Source organism: Miniopterus natalensis, chromosome 6, assembly GCF_054644295.1.
Source record: "Miniopterus natalensis isolate mMinNat1 chromosome 6, mMinNat1.hap1, whole genome shotgun sequence".
In the NCBI taxonomy this organism is placed as follows: Eukaryota; Metazoa; Chordata; class Mammalia; order Chiroptera; family Miniopteridae; genus Miniopterus; species Miniopterus natalensis.
In genome coordinates, this window is record NC_142086.1 from 46,758,252 (window position 1) to 46,772,741 (window position 14,490).

General features: G+C 37.2%; 1 protein-coding gene across 8 annotated transcripts in view; it reads right to left on the reverse strand.

Annotated features, from left to right (window-relative positions):
* Nucleotides 1-1,016: 1,016 nt before the first annotated feature.
* Nucleotides 1,017-14,490, reverse strand: part of LRCH3 (leucine rich repeats and calponin homology domain containing 3) — an 82,756-nt gene continuing 69,282 nt past the window's right edge. For 7 of the 8 annotated variants that reach the window (XM_087818199.1, XM_087818197.1, XM_087818201.1 and 4 more), the window contains 5 exons: nt 14,095-14,199; nt 12,229-12,347; nt 11,500-11,637; nt 10,733-10,810; nt 1,017-4,074 (listed from right to left, as the gene is read on the reverse strand). In XM_087818199.1, the coding sequence (XP_087674325.1) occupies nt 3,940-4,074; nt 10,733-10,810; nt 11,500-11,637; nt 12,229-12,347; nt 14,095-14,199 (575 nt within the window). In that variant the 3' untranslated portion in view covers nt 1,017-3,939. Of the gene's footprint in view, nt 4,075-4,937; nt 7,330-10,732; nt 10,811-11,499; nt 11,638-12,228; nt 12,348-14,094; nt 14,200-14,490 lie in introns of those variants that run through there. The other variant, XM_016199970.2, reaches the window with a different exon arrangement.

A 14,490-nucleotide genomic window follows, 5' to 3' on the forward strand; every position in this document is an offset into this window, starting at 1 on the left:
GAACTGGGATTACAGCATCTATTTAGGGCTTCGTCATATTTTGAAAAACTTTGCTGGGAAGAAGTATTTCTAGGAGCCTTGAGAAGATTCCTTTTGTTCTTTCTTACCAGAAAAAAGTCCATGGGCTTAGTTACAGCAATGCATTAAAACTTCAGTAATTCCTGTAATATGTCTCTGGTTCTGATTTTGTTCAGTTGGTCAACAGTGAAAAAGCTCTTATGAGCAAAAGTGAAGTGTTCAGTAGGAATTACAAGATGATTTTTATAAAGTGTCCCGTGTAAGATACATATGTAGCAAAGTTTTATTAAAGTTGGTTCCTTCCTTCCTTTTAGATTTATCATCACTAGTGTTTTTATTGGGGGGTTGGTGGTGGCATGGAATACATATCTTATTATAAGCTGCTTCAGTTCCTTTTCTGGGAGATAGGTAGGGATATAAATTATATATGCAAGATAGAAATGAGATGTTAAGATAACCCGCACATGGTAAAGATGGAGGACACGGGTCCACTGGGAGACTAGTTTGGAGATATTTTTGGTAAGTGAGGCACTAGGTTCTATCCCTACTTTGCTTACTGAACTATTCTCGCCTTATGGGGTATTAAGACTAAAAGAGACAAAGCATGTGAAAACATCACCTGTGCTTGGAACATAAAGCTCACTGCTGGTGATTCTCTCTTCCCCTAAAAAGAATGAACCCGCTCGGTCATTCGTGCTTTGCTTAATCAAAATAGAATGTCTTGGGATGTTAAAGCTTTTCTGAAGGCACAACTGGTAGTTTCTGAGAGGAAAATTGTCCAAAAGTGTCACATATATTTAATCTATTAATAAATAAGCCTTATATCTAAGTCCAAATACAGGGCACTACTGATCTCCATACTTCCTATAAAACGTACATTCTGATCTCAAGGGCCTATTATGAGGACCCAGTTTCTCCTGACTTTGTTCCTTTGGGAAATTACTCTTTCATTTTTGCCAAGGAAACCATGCTTTAGGTAAGAACATTTTCAAATCACATTTATCTCATGCTATTGAAGTGTTGGCTTTTATTTTAATATGAAAGTGTAAGGTGGCATACAGGCAATTTAAAATAACATACATGATATTGACATATTTATACTTAGAACTTATGCATCATATTTACAGACATACAAATATAGGACAACGTTTCACAAAATCTTTTACTAATTACATGTTTACAACATTTTCTGAAATAAAATGGAATCTGCTGTAAACCATCTCACTGCAATATGTATTAAAAAGGCTTCTAAATATCCATGTTTTCCTTCATTTCTATAACCATTTAAGTGCTTAGTTTTTAAAAATTCATCACACTCATTAACATAGTCACACATCATTAGTCATTGCTGAGCCAGTAAGAGCAATCAGACTCCCTGATTAGCTGTAAGGCTGTATTTTAAAAAGTTATTAAAGAAAAGTGACCTAATAATAAGCCTCCTACTCTGTTCTAGCCAAATACAAAGGCCCCTCCTCCCATGAGCTGTTCCCAGAGAAAAATGGTTTGGAGTGCTAAGCACGCATGAGTCTGAAAGCCCAGAAGCCTGTTGACTTCAGTCTCTGTGGCTGGCAGGGGCCCTGGTGGGTGGGGCACAGCCTTTTCTTCCTTCACACTTCAGCCCTGGAAAAGCTGTTGCTTCAGTAGGAAGCTCATAAATAAATGGTTACGTGGAACTGTTACATAGTCATCTTCATCTTACAGTGGAGTCTACTAAGGCTAAATGTTAAACCTTTTCAGTTAAAAAAACAAAGGTACAACTTAAAAAATTGCACTTTACTAAAAGCAACTGAATTTTGTGACATGTAAATTATACCTCAATAAAGCTTTAAAAAAACAAGAAACAAAAAAAACTCCAAAGGTACATATAAAACACTGAGTACAAAAAAATTTCCAAAAACATCATGATTTGTTTTCCCACCTTGACATAGAAAAGAAATTCAATGTATTAGATATTTTCCTTTCATTATCAACCAAAACTGTACACCAATTTTTTCCTAGCAATTCAAATGTAAATTTGAATTAGTTTGACAAAAATACAATAATAAGGTTTCATGCTTTGTGTAAAATTTGAAGTTGAAATTTCCATTTATTCCTCTGGGAAAATTAGTTGCAAATGTTCCAAACGTTGCATTAAGTATGTCTTTTAGAATTATTCCTTGCATAATACATGACAGAGTCCTGTCTTTTGCCGAGTTTCATGCAAATAGCTCTATAATTTAGAGACAGTACTGAGGTTTAATGTTGACTAAAAGGAAAAATACCTATAGTTTAAAAATACACAGAGCTAAATTCTAAACAAGTTATATGATTGGTGGATGTGTTTGGAACTGTTAATATAATGGATCTGGCTCTAAGCACTTGTAAGACATTTTACTTTTGTTCTTTGAGGACCCTAAGCATTGGGCTTTGAATGTTTTGTGTTATATAATTTTAAACTTGGACAAAGTGGTAATGTTCTGATGAACTTGTTCCTTTGTGAGAACAAGTAGAAAACATTATTTTGACTAGGTACTCAACATGATTTTATCCAAAGTTACTTTTAGATGCTGCATTTATATGATCAAAAGAGCAAGACCATTATGTTCAAATGCATGCATTAGTAAAGAAAACCCAAAACAGTTAATAACAAAAAAAAAAAACACCCTTAGTTAATTAGTATCTTCACTTACTCGCTTTACTTGGTTTATAAAGGCAGTGACCAAAACATATCACTAACAACTAAAAATGGTTCAAAACACAGGGGAAGAAAGATCCAAGAAGCTTAAAATTTTTCCCCCAAGAGGCTTAGATAAAGACTCCTGGCTTTCTGTTTCGGGAGACCGTGGCCCTTTTACTCCACACAACTGAGTGACCAGGCACTAGTGGCGGAGCTAGAGGAAAAGAGAGCAAGCTGTTTTCAAGATGCTGCAAGTGTTTTAACTCAGCCACAGGAACTGGCAGTTACCTGAAAGAAATATAAGACTTCTGGCTTCCCCTTTTGCTTTGTTTTCACAGTTGGGGAGCTGGAAGTGTATTGTGGGGACTGGAAGGTGTTGGCAGGCCCAGGTATCCTGGGAGCAGCATGGAGGACTCAATGCAGATGATGCTGAGTAGTGCATGTTACTAGCCTGAGGATTTGGACTGGAGTTGGGGGGAGGCCTAGGACACTGGCCTTAAATACAACTCTTTCATTGTTTTACTATGCAAAATCTAGGCCTTCTACATTGTTTTTGTTTCGCCTTGAACAAAAGATTTTTTTGTCCAAAAAAGCCAGTTCTATGTTATTTTTGTTTTGCCTTGGACAGAACAGTCCCAGTAGTCATAATATAGCTTTTGATTTTAAATGTGGCTGAAAAACACAGTGGAGTCATTCTTCCTCCAAAATCATACAAATATGTATCTTGGAACAGTGGTCTCCAATACATGAAATACCTGGGATGTTTGTTGAAATGCAGATACCCAGGCCTCACTCTAGGCCCTACTGAATGAGAACCTATATTTTAACAAATGCTCCAGGAGATTCTATGGAGCAACCAAGTTTAGAAACCAGTGGACTCTAAAGGTCTTGGAAACAGGTAAAGATAATAGCATGTCTGTGCCTTCAAGAGAGCTAAATATCCTCTGAGAAGATATTCTTTCTGGTATGTGGAAAAAAGTCTACTCTCTAGAAAAGCACAGCCAGGTTAGGCTTCAGTGTTGGTTCTCAGTAATGACAGGATTACGTTTCACTTGTGAAAACCAACCATGTCTTCAAAACAATTCAGCGGAAATGAATATAACCTCCCCTAAAATGGAGAAATGAAGCAAAATATTCCTGTTAGGAATCATGGAAACAGTCCCTTTTAAGAACACGTAAGGGCTGTTTAAGCAGACGACTGGCAGCAGCGATCACGTTGTCCTGTTCCGTTTTGGCCAGGCCAATGCCCAATGTGCTGGGGGTCCTTAAACAGCAGATAACTGGTGCTGCTGCTGCTGCTGCTGCTTGGGTGGGGCAAGTTCCAGGAGAGCCTGGACGGTCACTGCAACCTGGCTCAAACCTTTCTCTTCTAAAATGTGGAGAGGCAAACATAATTGCTCCTGAAATGGGATAACGTGACATAAAAACAAACACAAAAGAAAATAGTATGAACATCACAGAACTGAAAAGAAAAAAAATAAGCATCTCTTCTCTCTCTCATAATAATCAACTGAGATATGAAAAGTCAGTAACCTGGGAAACTGACCTCTGTTAATATTAGGTACACAGATGATATCCGACACTATCACTTTATTAACACAACTAAAAGTACATATAGATCATTTTGAAAACTGGAAAACAGACAAGTTACATACACTTACACAGACAACAGAGGATAAACAGAATACTATGGAGTGAAAGCACCATCCTTCATCCCTGATAAATAAAAGAGCAATGCAGATCAGTAAAGCCAGGCAGGTGAAAACAGAAAAAATTACAAGTTATACCAGAAAGCTCAGCCTGACAGGTGTAACATTGTAGGATAAAGCACTTTGGAAAATACATGCCCTAGGAAAGCAAGATTGTTTCCTGCCATCACTCAGATGGCACTAGAGAGGGATGCCTGCTCTCTGCATTATAGTCCTGATCAGAAAATCAGGGTTCTCATACCAGGCAGGGATCATGGGAAGAAACTGGTGCATCCTTGAGATTTAGATGTATTTGAGAAACTTTCCCTACTTTGGGTAATTCATGGAAGGCCCAGTTTGAATTACTTAAAAATATGAATTACAGAATTATAAAAAAAGAAATTGTATTTGAGCCCTGGCCAGTGTGGCTCAGTTGAAGTGTCGCCCCCATACACCAGAAGGTGGTGGGTTCGATTCCTGCTCAAGGCACATGCCAGGTTTTGGGCTGAATCCCCGGTTGGGGGCGTGTGTGATGGGCAACCAATTGACATTTCCCTCTCTCTAAAATCAATTAAAAAACAAAAAGGTGGCCTTCCCTGGCCCCATAATAAAGAAATTGTACTTGAAAAAGTAAAGTACTTCATATCTTCCTGGTATTTAATGGATTAAATTATGCTGGAGAATTAGGATGTGAGTTTAGTGAGAGATAACTTAATTACCATATATTTTAAAACTTGCTTACATATTTGCTTAAGGAAGTTAAATACTTCTATCTTGTTTGCCTCATTAATTTGGTTAATCCTTTCTTGTAAAAGAAAAAGGCTTATGTTAAGAATAACACCTATCACTGGTTTCTCTTTTAAGACTAAATATTCAGAAAGAAAAGAGACTGCTCTCACGAAGGAAAGAAGGTGGAATTCTGGTTTCATTAAAAAAATAGACAAACACAAACATACATATTTATTAAAGAAGATAACTGGACTTTTCTCAGCTTTTCACAGGCACTTACTATATTATTAGGAAGTTTTATAAAATCAGTTGCAATAAAAAATATAGCAAGTATTTATTTTGAGCAGTTATTGGTGGTTGTAATTCTTTTTTAAAAAAAATACTTACCTGATAAAACAAGCAAACTGCAATCTTTTGCTCTTTTAAAATGATCAACTTTGTATACATACTTTGAGTACAACTGCAAGTATAGGTTAACTATACTTAAAGTGAACTTTCAGGAGTTTTGCTCTCGGGAGAAACCTATTTTCTCCGAGGCCAGTTCCCTGAGTTTTTCTCAGTAGTGCCCCCGCAGCCTGTGTGGCCTGTGACTGAGACATGTCCTTAGAGGCCATGCTTTCCAGATGCACAGCTACCTTCCAGCTGGTTTAGAGAACCTGTGTGTTCTGAAAGAATGCATAATTAATCCCCCGAAACCACACATGAGATAATGTGTTTATCAGGTGTTTTTTTAAAGGAACAAAACTCCACAAAATTGAATGATCTCTGACTCAGAAACACCCCACCCCTTACTCTGGAAGGCACTATTACTGTATAAAACTAAAGTTTTCAACACAGTATTCAAATTTTCAGCATTAACAGTAAATAGTTTTAATGTGGTGTAACTGTCTCGTTTAATACTGAAGAAACTGAAAGCAATCAGACCTCCAGGCTGACTTCTACAACAGGGTGATGCAGTCCTTGCAGTCTCCCTTTATACTAGAGTTCAGTTGTCCAATTTTGTTAACAGAGTTAGGGAGATTCCTGAATGTTCAGAAACACTATTTATGAGAACTAGAATCTGCAACTGTAAGTAGTTGCACGCATTAAGGCTAGCAGCTAATATACTAATAAGCATTCTGAAAGCGACAATACTCACTGCCTTGGGGACACAACAGAGACTGCTGCCTAATACCTTCCCTGCTCCTGTTCAGATATAATCACCTCGACAGCCTATAAAATACAAGTTCATCTATCAAGATGGTTCAAATATATTGGGAATTACATGAATTCCATTTTTAAATTCCCAGTAGGATTCTAGAAGTGAAGCTCAATTAAAGATAAACACACAGTAAACCTGGACAGCTGCCTACCCCTGCAAAGTCAGATCCAGATCACTTGCTCATTGTATGTTGTTTTAAATGTACACACTAACTAGGCTCAGGATAGCAATTTAGAGAACCACCTGATCTTTGGGCTGAACATTCTGATCAAATTAAAATTATTAAGATTAAGTGACTAGTACCTTCCAGATGCCCAGACAGCCAAAAGGGAGATTTCAGGACACAGTTCAATGTAGAGATTTACATGACCACATGCCCCCTAAACCAGAAAGGATACAACTATTTTCCTTATGAGCAACTTGAAAAGGTTCAGCAACTTACAATTTCAACACTTAAGTTGTGTTCAGGCAAGGCAAAATTGCCAGATGGGAATTTTATTATGTCACTTAGAAAAAAAGATCTTAGTCATATTCTACGAACGGGCTCAGGACTGTTTCAGTAGAAACACTTCAGCACTTAACAGAAACAAGGCCACGGGTCAGGAGAATGGACGAATGACCAGGAGAAAAATGCCGGTCTCTTTGTTAGTCTCCATAAACGCTTAGATGGGCTGCTCATCACGACATATGAGGAAAGGATTTATCTACTTTAAGTGTTAGCTCTTTGATGGCCAGGGGGGAAAAAAGCACATATGTAAATACTTCTGAACAAGAAACAAACCTCCTTTACCAAGCCCAGGAATAAGGTGAAAAACCAGTAGAATGCAATCTTTCTGCTAGAGGGGAAAGGTCCAATAATAAAGCATACATAGCGTTAACATTACAGTACAATAAAATGCCACAAAACCCAAAAGCTGGATAGACAGAGAGACAAAACTGGATTCTTCTGAATGTGCCCCAAAAGAAAGTAGTGTTTCAACAGTTCTTTTAACGCTGAGGTTTAGCTGAAGGATGTCAGAAGGGGAACAAAGACTGTCCTGTCCAAAGTGTGAGCAGGAAAGGAAAGAGAAAAACAAAGTCAGTGGGTCAGAAATACAGATTTGAGTATAGAATTCAATATGGTCATCTCAATCATAGTCACTGAAACATATAACACTTTTTACTATGATGAATGAAAATAAAATGCTGAAAAAACAAAACTAGAAAGACTCCTCTGTGTGCTGATCTTGATTTACTATAAAATAGCAGAATACAACTGGCTGGCTGGTGACTAGTGTGAACGTTCAGGATACAGTGAGTAGAACTGGATGCTGGCTGAGGGTTGCGTGAAGCCTGAGAGTGATGAGGTCTGCGGGGGGGAGGCTCTTTCTCACCTCTCTTCCTTCCTTAGCAACAAAAAAAGAACAGGCCAGAAAGCGAGGACAAAACCTGGGGGCAGGCTGAGGAGAGGGACGTTTTCAGAGAAAGCCAGGGAAATCGAGAGGGTTCAAAAAAGGAGGAAAGCCTAATAACCAGAGAAATTCACTAGCGGCAGTCGGGTGTACTGAATGGCTTGGTATTCCTCTAAAAACCAAGTCAGCTCACTAATATGTGCAAAGTGAATCTACCCAAACCCTCCAGTTCATAGATGAAGAAATTAGATAAATGATCATTGGACTTGCTAGCGGGAAAATACAGAATACATAACATATAATAATTTAGGACATACAATATTGAAGCCACGTAGAAATTTTTATCACCCACTCTAGTTTCCCAAATGTATCACTGAATAAACAGAATCACCCACATGCCGTCCTATCCACGGTTTCCAATAGTCACCTTATTCTTTAACAGTTTCATTTGCAACTTACATTGTAAACACTTCAGAAGTTATACTGAGAGGGGAAACTGTCTGCCTTTATGCACAGAATCTGATATTAATATTTACAATATTAAATTTTACATTATACAATTTCAAAAGTGATCATTTTTACATCCCTGATTTTTTTTACAAGTCCAACAGATCAAGTGGGGATGTCTGGTAATTCAGAGCAGGGCGCCCAGGGCAGGGGAGAGCAATGTCTCCTTAGTAGAGGGACCTGAGAATGCTAGTTTGAACCTACGAGTTTGTGTATTTATTCATTTTCCTTCACTTTGTTCTAAGCAAATGGCTAATTTTTTAGCAGAAGTAGCCGCATAACAGGAACCCAACTAAAAGTGGTGGCGGCGGTGGCGGCGGGGACGAGGAGAGGCAGAGGAGAGGAAGAGGTGGCCTGCGGGGACTGTCCATTTCCCCTTCTGGTGGGGAAGAGGGAGGAGGAGGGAGGATGTGCCAAGAGCCCGCCTAACCGCCAGTCTTGAAATTCTACTGCTTCCTACCTTCTGGCTTCAAGTGGCACAGCTCTGACAGCCCAGGGGCAAGCTGGCCCACAGCACACACTGTTCACCACTGCCTGGCAGATGCTGAGCTAAATGCAGGCTCTGAGGCACTTTGTTCCTGTATTTCACTGACCGATGGCAGCTACATTCCGAAAGAACTTGTGTGCGCTTTACACCTGAGATAAGTGACGGTCCCTAAAGCTCAGAGTGCAGGTACCACGATGAGAAACACTGGTAAACACAGTGCTTTCAACAGGTTTGACACACGCTAATTCTACTAATATGTCTTGCTGTTTGGGCTGTTTTTCGCACTCCTCTGTGTATGCAGTGACTCTTTTCAATCTCTCATATCTTTTTGGTTGGCTGCCATTTGCTGCACCGACCAATGCCACATTCTTTTGTTCAGGACATGGTGGTATAGAAGCGGGCAGGTACTGGGCATGCTTGTGTAATGACGACCTGGTAGGAACATCTTCAATACACAAACGGGAAGCACCAAATGTTAATGTGAACATATGAATATTAGAGCCTGCTTGTAAATATGGAGAAAATTGTTTAGAAAACTAGATCTTTGTTTAGAAAACTTCTCAATACTCTCTTAATATGTTTAAAAATGGTTTGTTCTAAAAGAGATGATGAGCCTTTAGAAGACTATATGATATAAAAATGAAAAAAAATTTCTGGATTTGTTCGTAGGAACAATTAAAGGGTCCTTGCTAACTATCATTAAATGTAAATTTCAATTCTTTTATAATTCAGCTTTTTAAAAAACCACAAAATAAAAAAGTAAAAAATAAATAGAATCATGATCTACTTAATAAAAGGAGGGAAAAAACCACCATAGGAATTCACGGTGACTAATGCAGACACTCTATAGAGCTAGGCTCTTTCACTTCTATTCGCAACGTGGGAAAGAGCTGAAAGAAAATTGCTCATTGGACAAGTGATGCTGTGACCTTCTCAAGTCATGGTTAGTTAAGAGCCAGGAATGGTGAACTAGATAAAAAGAGTCACTGTCGTGAAAGCTATTAGGAAAAGGGCTTAACTTCAAGAGAAATAGTGGAATCGTTGAGTCCAGGGGCCAATACAGGGTTTCTGACAGCTAATTAAGGAGATAGAAGAATCGTGTTTCTCTCTTTGAAGGTTAGACAAATATGATGACAGGAACTGTAAAGGTTGTGATTAATGAAAAAAAAAAAATTCAAATGTCACCAGGTTGTTTATTTCTTTAAATTTAATTTCATTAAATACGATATTTTTTAAGAGTACCATGCTTAGTTGGTTTAACATAATTGTTTTTTAAAAGAGTAAATGAATAAAAAGTGTATCAAGTTCATGTCCTTAATCACATCTATAATTTTCTGTACTATTAAAGGGCAATAAAGCTGTAACTGAGGAAGTCGGAGGCAATAAATCTCAACAGCAGGACATGCACCTACAAAGGGCTTCTTGGGTGCTAAATTCTAAAGTATGAGACCTTGGTGGAAAAACTGCTTAAATGTGAACCAAGACTGTAATTTAGTTAACAGCACTGACCCAGAGTTTGTTAGTCTGGATGATATACTATGTTTATATAGATGTTAACAGTAGAAGAACCTGGGTGAAATGTACACAATAACTCTGATATTTTTGCAACATTTCTCTAAGTCTAAAATTATTTCAAAATAAACATGTAAAAAAATTACTAAAGCAACTGTAAAAAACCCTGAAACCCACTGAAGCATTCTCAATCTGAGATGCACTTATTTTGAAGCACAGACTCTACTGTGTATGAAGATGTATTACAAGTCAAAGAGCAAGTGGGAATGTTTAGGAAAACATAACAACTATTTTTGATTACTTAGCATTAGTTACTACAATATATTTAAATTTATATGTGTATGATTTCTTTGCTTGGTTTTTGGAAATAATTAAGGAAAACTGTTCAAAAGTATATTGATCGCCTCAAATTAGTAATGATCAACTTAGTTCAGAGCTAGAACCTTAGTTTAGTAAGGTTACAGATATTTGCATTTCTGAAAGATTTTAGGAAAGTAAAACCCAAGTCTATTTAGACAATATAAAAAAAGATAAATTTATTACCTGAGGTACACCAATTTTTCTGCAAGCTTCTAGAAAATTCTCCACATTTCGCCTGCATTTTGCTATTGTTAATTTAGGCTGCGAAGGAAAAAAAATGTGATGTTACTAGCAAAGTTTTAAAATTTTTGTTAACTTTAAAAATATTCTTGCCAGTTGCTTTATAAACTCAATGCTCTAGATCAGAGTCAGCAAACTTTTTCTTAAAGGATCAAATAAGTATGTTAGTCTTGAAGGCCATATGATCTGTTGCAACTACTCAATTCTGCTAATAGCCTGAAAGTAACATATATAAACAAGTAAGTGGAACTGTGTTCCAATAAAACTTTATTTACAAAAATAGCTGGCCTTTGGCTTACCTCTCTAACTACATCTCCTGCCATTTGTACCCACACCTTGTGCAGGATCTATTCTGAACAATTTAAAGTTCCTTGAATGTGCCATGATCTTCCTATCTTTCAAATCTAGGAATACTATGCCAGAATTCCTACAATTTTACCTCTTCTGGGAGGGCTTTCCTGAATTCTCCAGGGAGAAGTGGTCCATTTTTTGAACTCTGATAGCACACCTCTTACACACCTTTCTTCTAACATTTATCACAGTGCTGGAAGTCATTGTCTATGTGCCTATTTTTTTTCCCTAGTAGAAGTGAAAGGAAGGCAGGGACTGCACTATTCATATTTTTATCTCTAGCAGTCTACAATATGTCTGCCATTGTACTTAATATACGTTTGATAAACAGCCAACATTTTTTAACATTATAAACTTACTACAGCTGGTGAAGGAACGTGAATACTTGGGACAGATCGAGGCCACACATGATTGGCCAAATGGCAAAGAACCACCCCATCAGTTAGAGCTGCTCCAAGATCACAAGGCAGAGATACTTTCAACCGGTACTCAATATGCTAAAAGAACAGGAAAACATGTAATATATTAACTGAAGAGTGTCTGACACATAGGACATGACGGAGTTACAATGGAATCTATTTAATTAGAAATCAGGGTAAGACACAAATGACTTAAATGTCTATAATCCCTATTTTATCGTCCATCTTGTCCACAGGTTAAGGAGATCACTTACATCACATGGCAGGCTGCAGTGGTGCAAAATAAAACGGGACAAGGTCATTTATCATTTCCTGATTAAAAAACAACTAGATTCTCCTTTAACTCCAAAATAAACACTATATATGATATGCGATATGTATGAGTATATACATATAAATTATTAGTGTTATAAAAATTCTTTACATGAGGGAGAAAAAATTTTTTAAATGACTAGGTCCAGGGCTTGAGCTTTATAGAATAACCCATCTCATTTTCCTAGTAAACAGCTGAAAAGAATTTTCTTAATAGCAAAATTTCTTTTACATTCATCACACAATGGGCACTTCTTTACTCTATTAAAAATTTTAAGTCACGTAAACAAGGGATTGCAGGATTATGGGCTACAGCAGTATCAATGAAAAAGTGTAATTTCAAGGTAATGTACACACTTTCCGTAGCTGCTCTATTGATTCCAGTTCTTCTTCTCTCTGCCTTGAATTCTGTCTTGTTATGGGATCTGTAGAATCAGTGGTAGGTTCAGAAGATGAAAGAAGGGGTGAAGCATGACCTAAAAAAACATTAATATATAAGACAGAAAGGTGATTTGCCAGTATTGGAAAAATACCCTGATCCACCTGATCACACTTTCCTTGAAAGTAGAGCACTTTCTATTTTTGCAATAACTCTTTAAAAATTTTTTTATTATGCTAATTTTAAAATATACAAAATCAAAGTGAGAATAGTATAAAAAACCCAACAAATGTCCATTAACCATTTGGCTCAACTACTTTTGTTTAATCACATCCACTTCGTGTTTTTATTGAAAAAACAACACACATACAGAAAATGACACATAAATCATAAGCGAACAGCACAATGAATCATCTTCACAAAGTGGACACGACCAGGTCAATAAATGCAACATTACCAACACCCAGAAGCTCCTTTCAAGCTCTCTACCTATCAGCACCCAAAGGTTGGTTCTAACACCACAGGTGCTAACCATGTACTTCCTGAATCCTAACACCAGAGCAGTTTTGTCCACTTTTGAACTTTCTATAAATGAAACCATATTTACGTGTCCATGCTTTTGTGTCTGCCTTCTTTTGATCTGTAAGAACTGTCCATGTTGTGTATGTTAATTTGATGATTTTCATGGCTTATACAGCATCTCACTGTATATACACCACAATTTTGTATCCGTTCTATCATTGCTAGATATTCAGTTCAGGGCTATTATGAATAATGTTGCTATGAATATTTTTGTACATATCTTTTGGTATACTTGTGTACATGTTTCAGAAGGCAAAATTGCTAGTCATAGGCTATATAAATGTTCAACATTAGTAGATAATATTGTTTTCCATACTAATCTACAATCCTATCAGCAGTAGGTCTCCAGTTTGATTTTAACTCTCACTGCAAGTCCAACTATCAGTTACATTAAAAGTAATTTTGGACTTGAAATGTTTGTTTTTAATTCCAGGTAGTAACTTCTTTTGGGACCAGGCAGAAATTTTTCACATTAACTAAAAAAAAAAAAAATGAGACTAGATTAAAAAAAATACTGATTCATTTCTTTAAGAACACAGAAAACAGCTTTTATCAACAGAAAAATCTGAAAGAGAGCTCACTATAGAGAAAAGGAACATTCTGTAAAGCCCTAAGAGTATCTTGTTTGTTCAAACACTAATAACCTGTTTTAGGTGGTACAAGAAACATTTTTTTTTAAATTTGTTTATTTTATAGAGAGGAAGGGAGAAAGAGAAAGAGGAGGGGTAGGAGAGGGAGGGAGGGGAGAGAGGGAGAAATATCAGTTTGTTGTTCCACTTATTTATGCATCATTGGTTGATTCTTGTGTGTGCCCTGACCTGGGAACAAACCAGCAACCTTGGTGTACTGGGATGATGTTCTAAACAACTGAGCTACCCGGTCAGGATTAAGAAACTTTCTAATTCAAACAAATTCAGACCCTGGCTGGTGTGGCTCGGCTGACTGGAGTATCATCCTGTATACCAAAAAGGTGGTGGGTTCGATCCCTGGTCAGTCGGTGTGCATGTGCGAAGCAACTGATCAATGTTTCTCTCTCTCTGTCTCTCCCTTCCTCTCTCAAAAAATCAATTAAAAAAAATTAAAACAATAACAACAAATTCAAACAAGACTCTCCTCCTTTAATGTCAATGAGATGACAGGTAAATGCAGAGCTTAAAGCTTTTGCCAAGGTGACATCTTAGGTTAGAAGTTTAAAAGCATGTAACAGTTAATGTAATTGTATAAAGGCTCCCCTCCTCCCCCTTTTAGTCACTACCTCCTACCTTTATTTGTTTCTGCCCTGACACCTGCTCGGAATAGGAAGCTTTCAGGGCGCTGGGGCTGGTTTCTCTGGATAGCAGCAGGGAAATATGCAGGGGAATGATGAACTAAATTGGCACAGAAATTAAATTAGATGAAAAGAGATGGAAAATCATTAAATACGTAACAGACACATGTCCCAAAAGTTCAATAAATGGAAAATAAAGAAAAAATCAAATTAAACATGGCAATGATATAAAAGGATAGTAATTTTGTTAATACAAAGTAACCCTGACAGCAGGAAGGCAGCTTGTGTGTATCTTTGTCATGTTATTTTTGGTATATCAATATAGAATGTTAATATACTGAATATAGTCTCTTGCAAACCTATAGCACTGCTAGCTCATGCTCATTTGTTC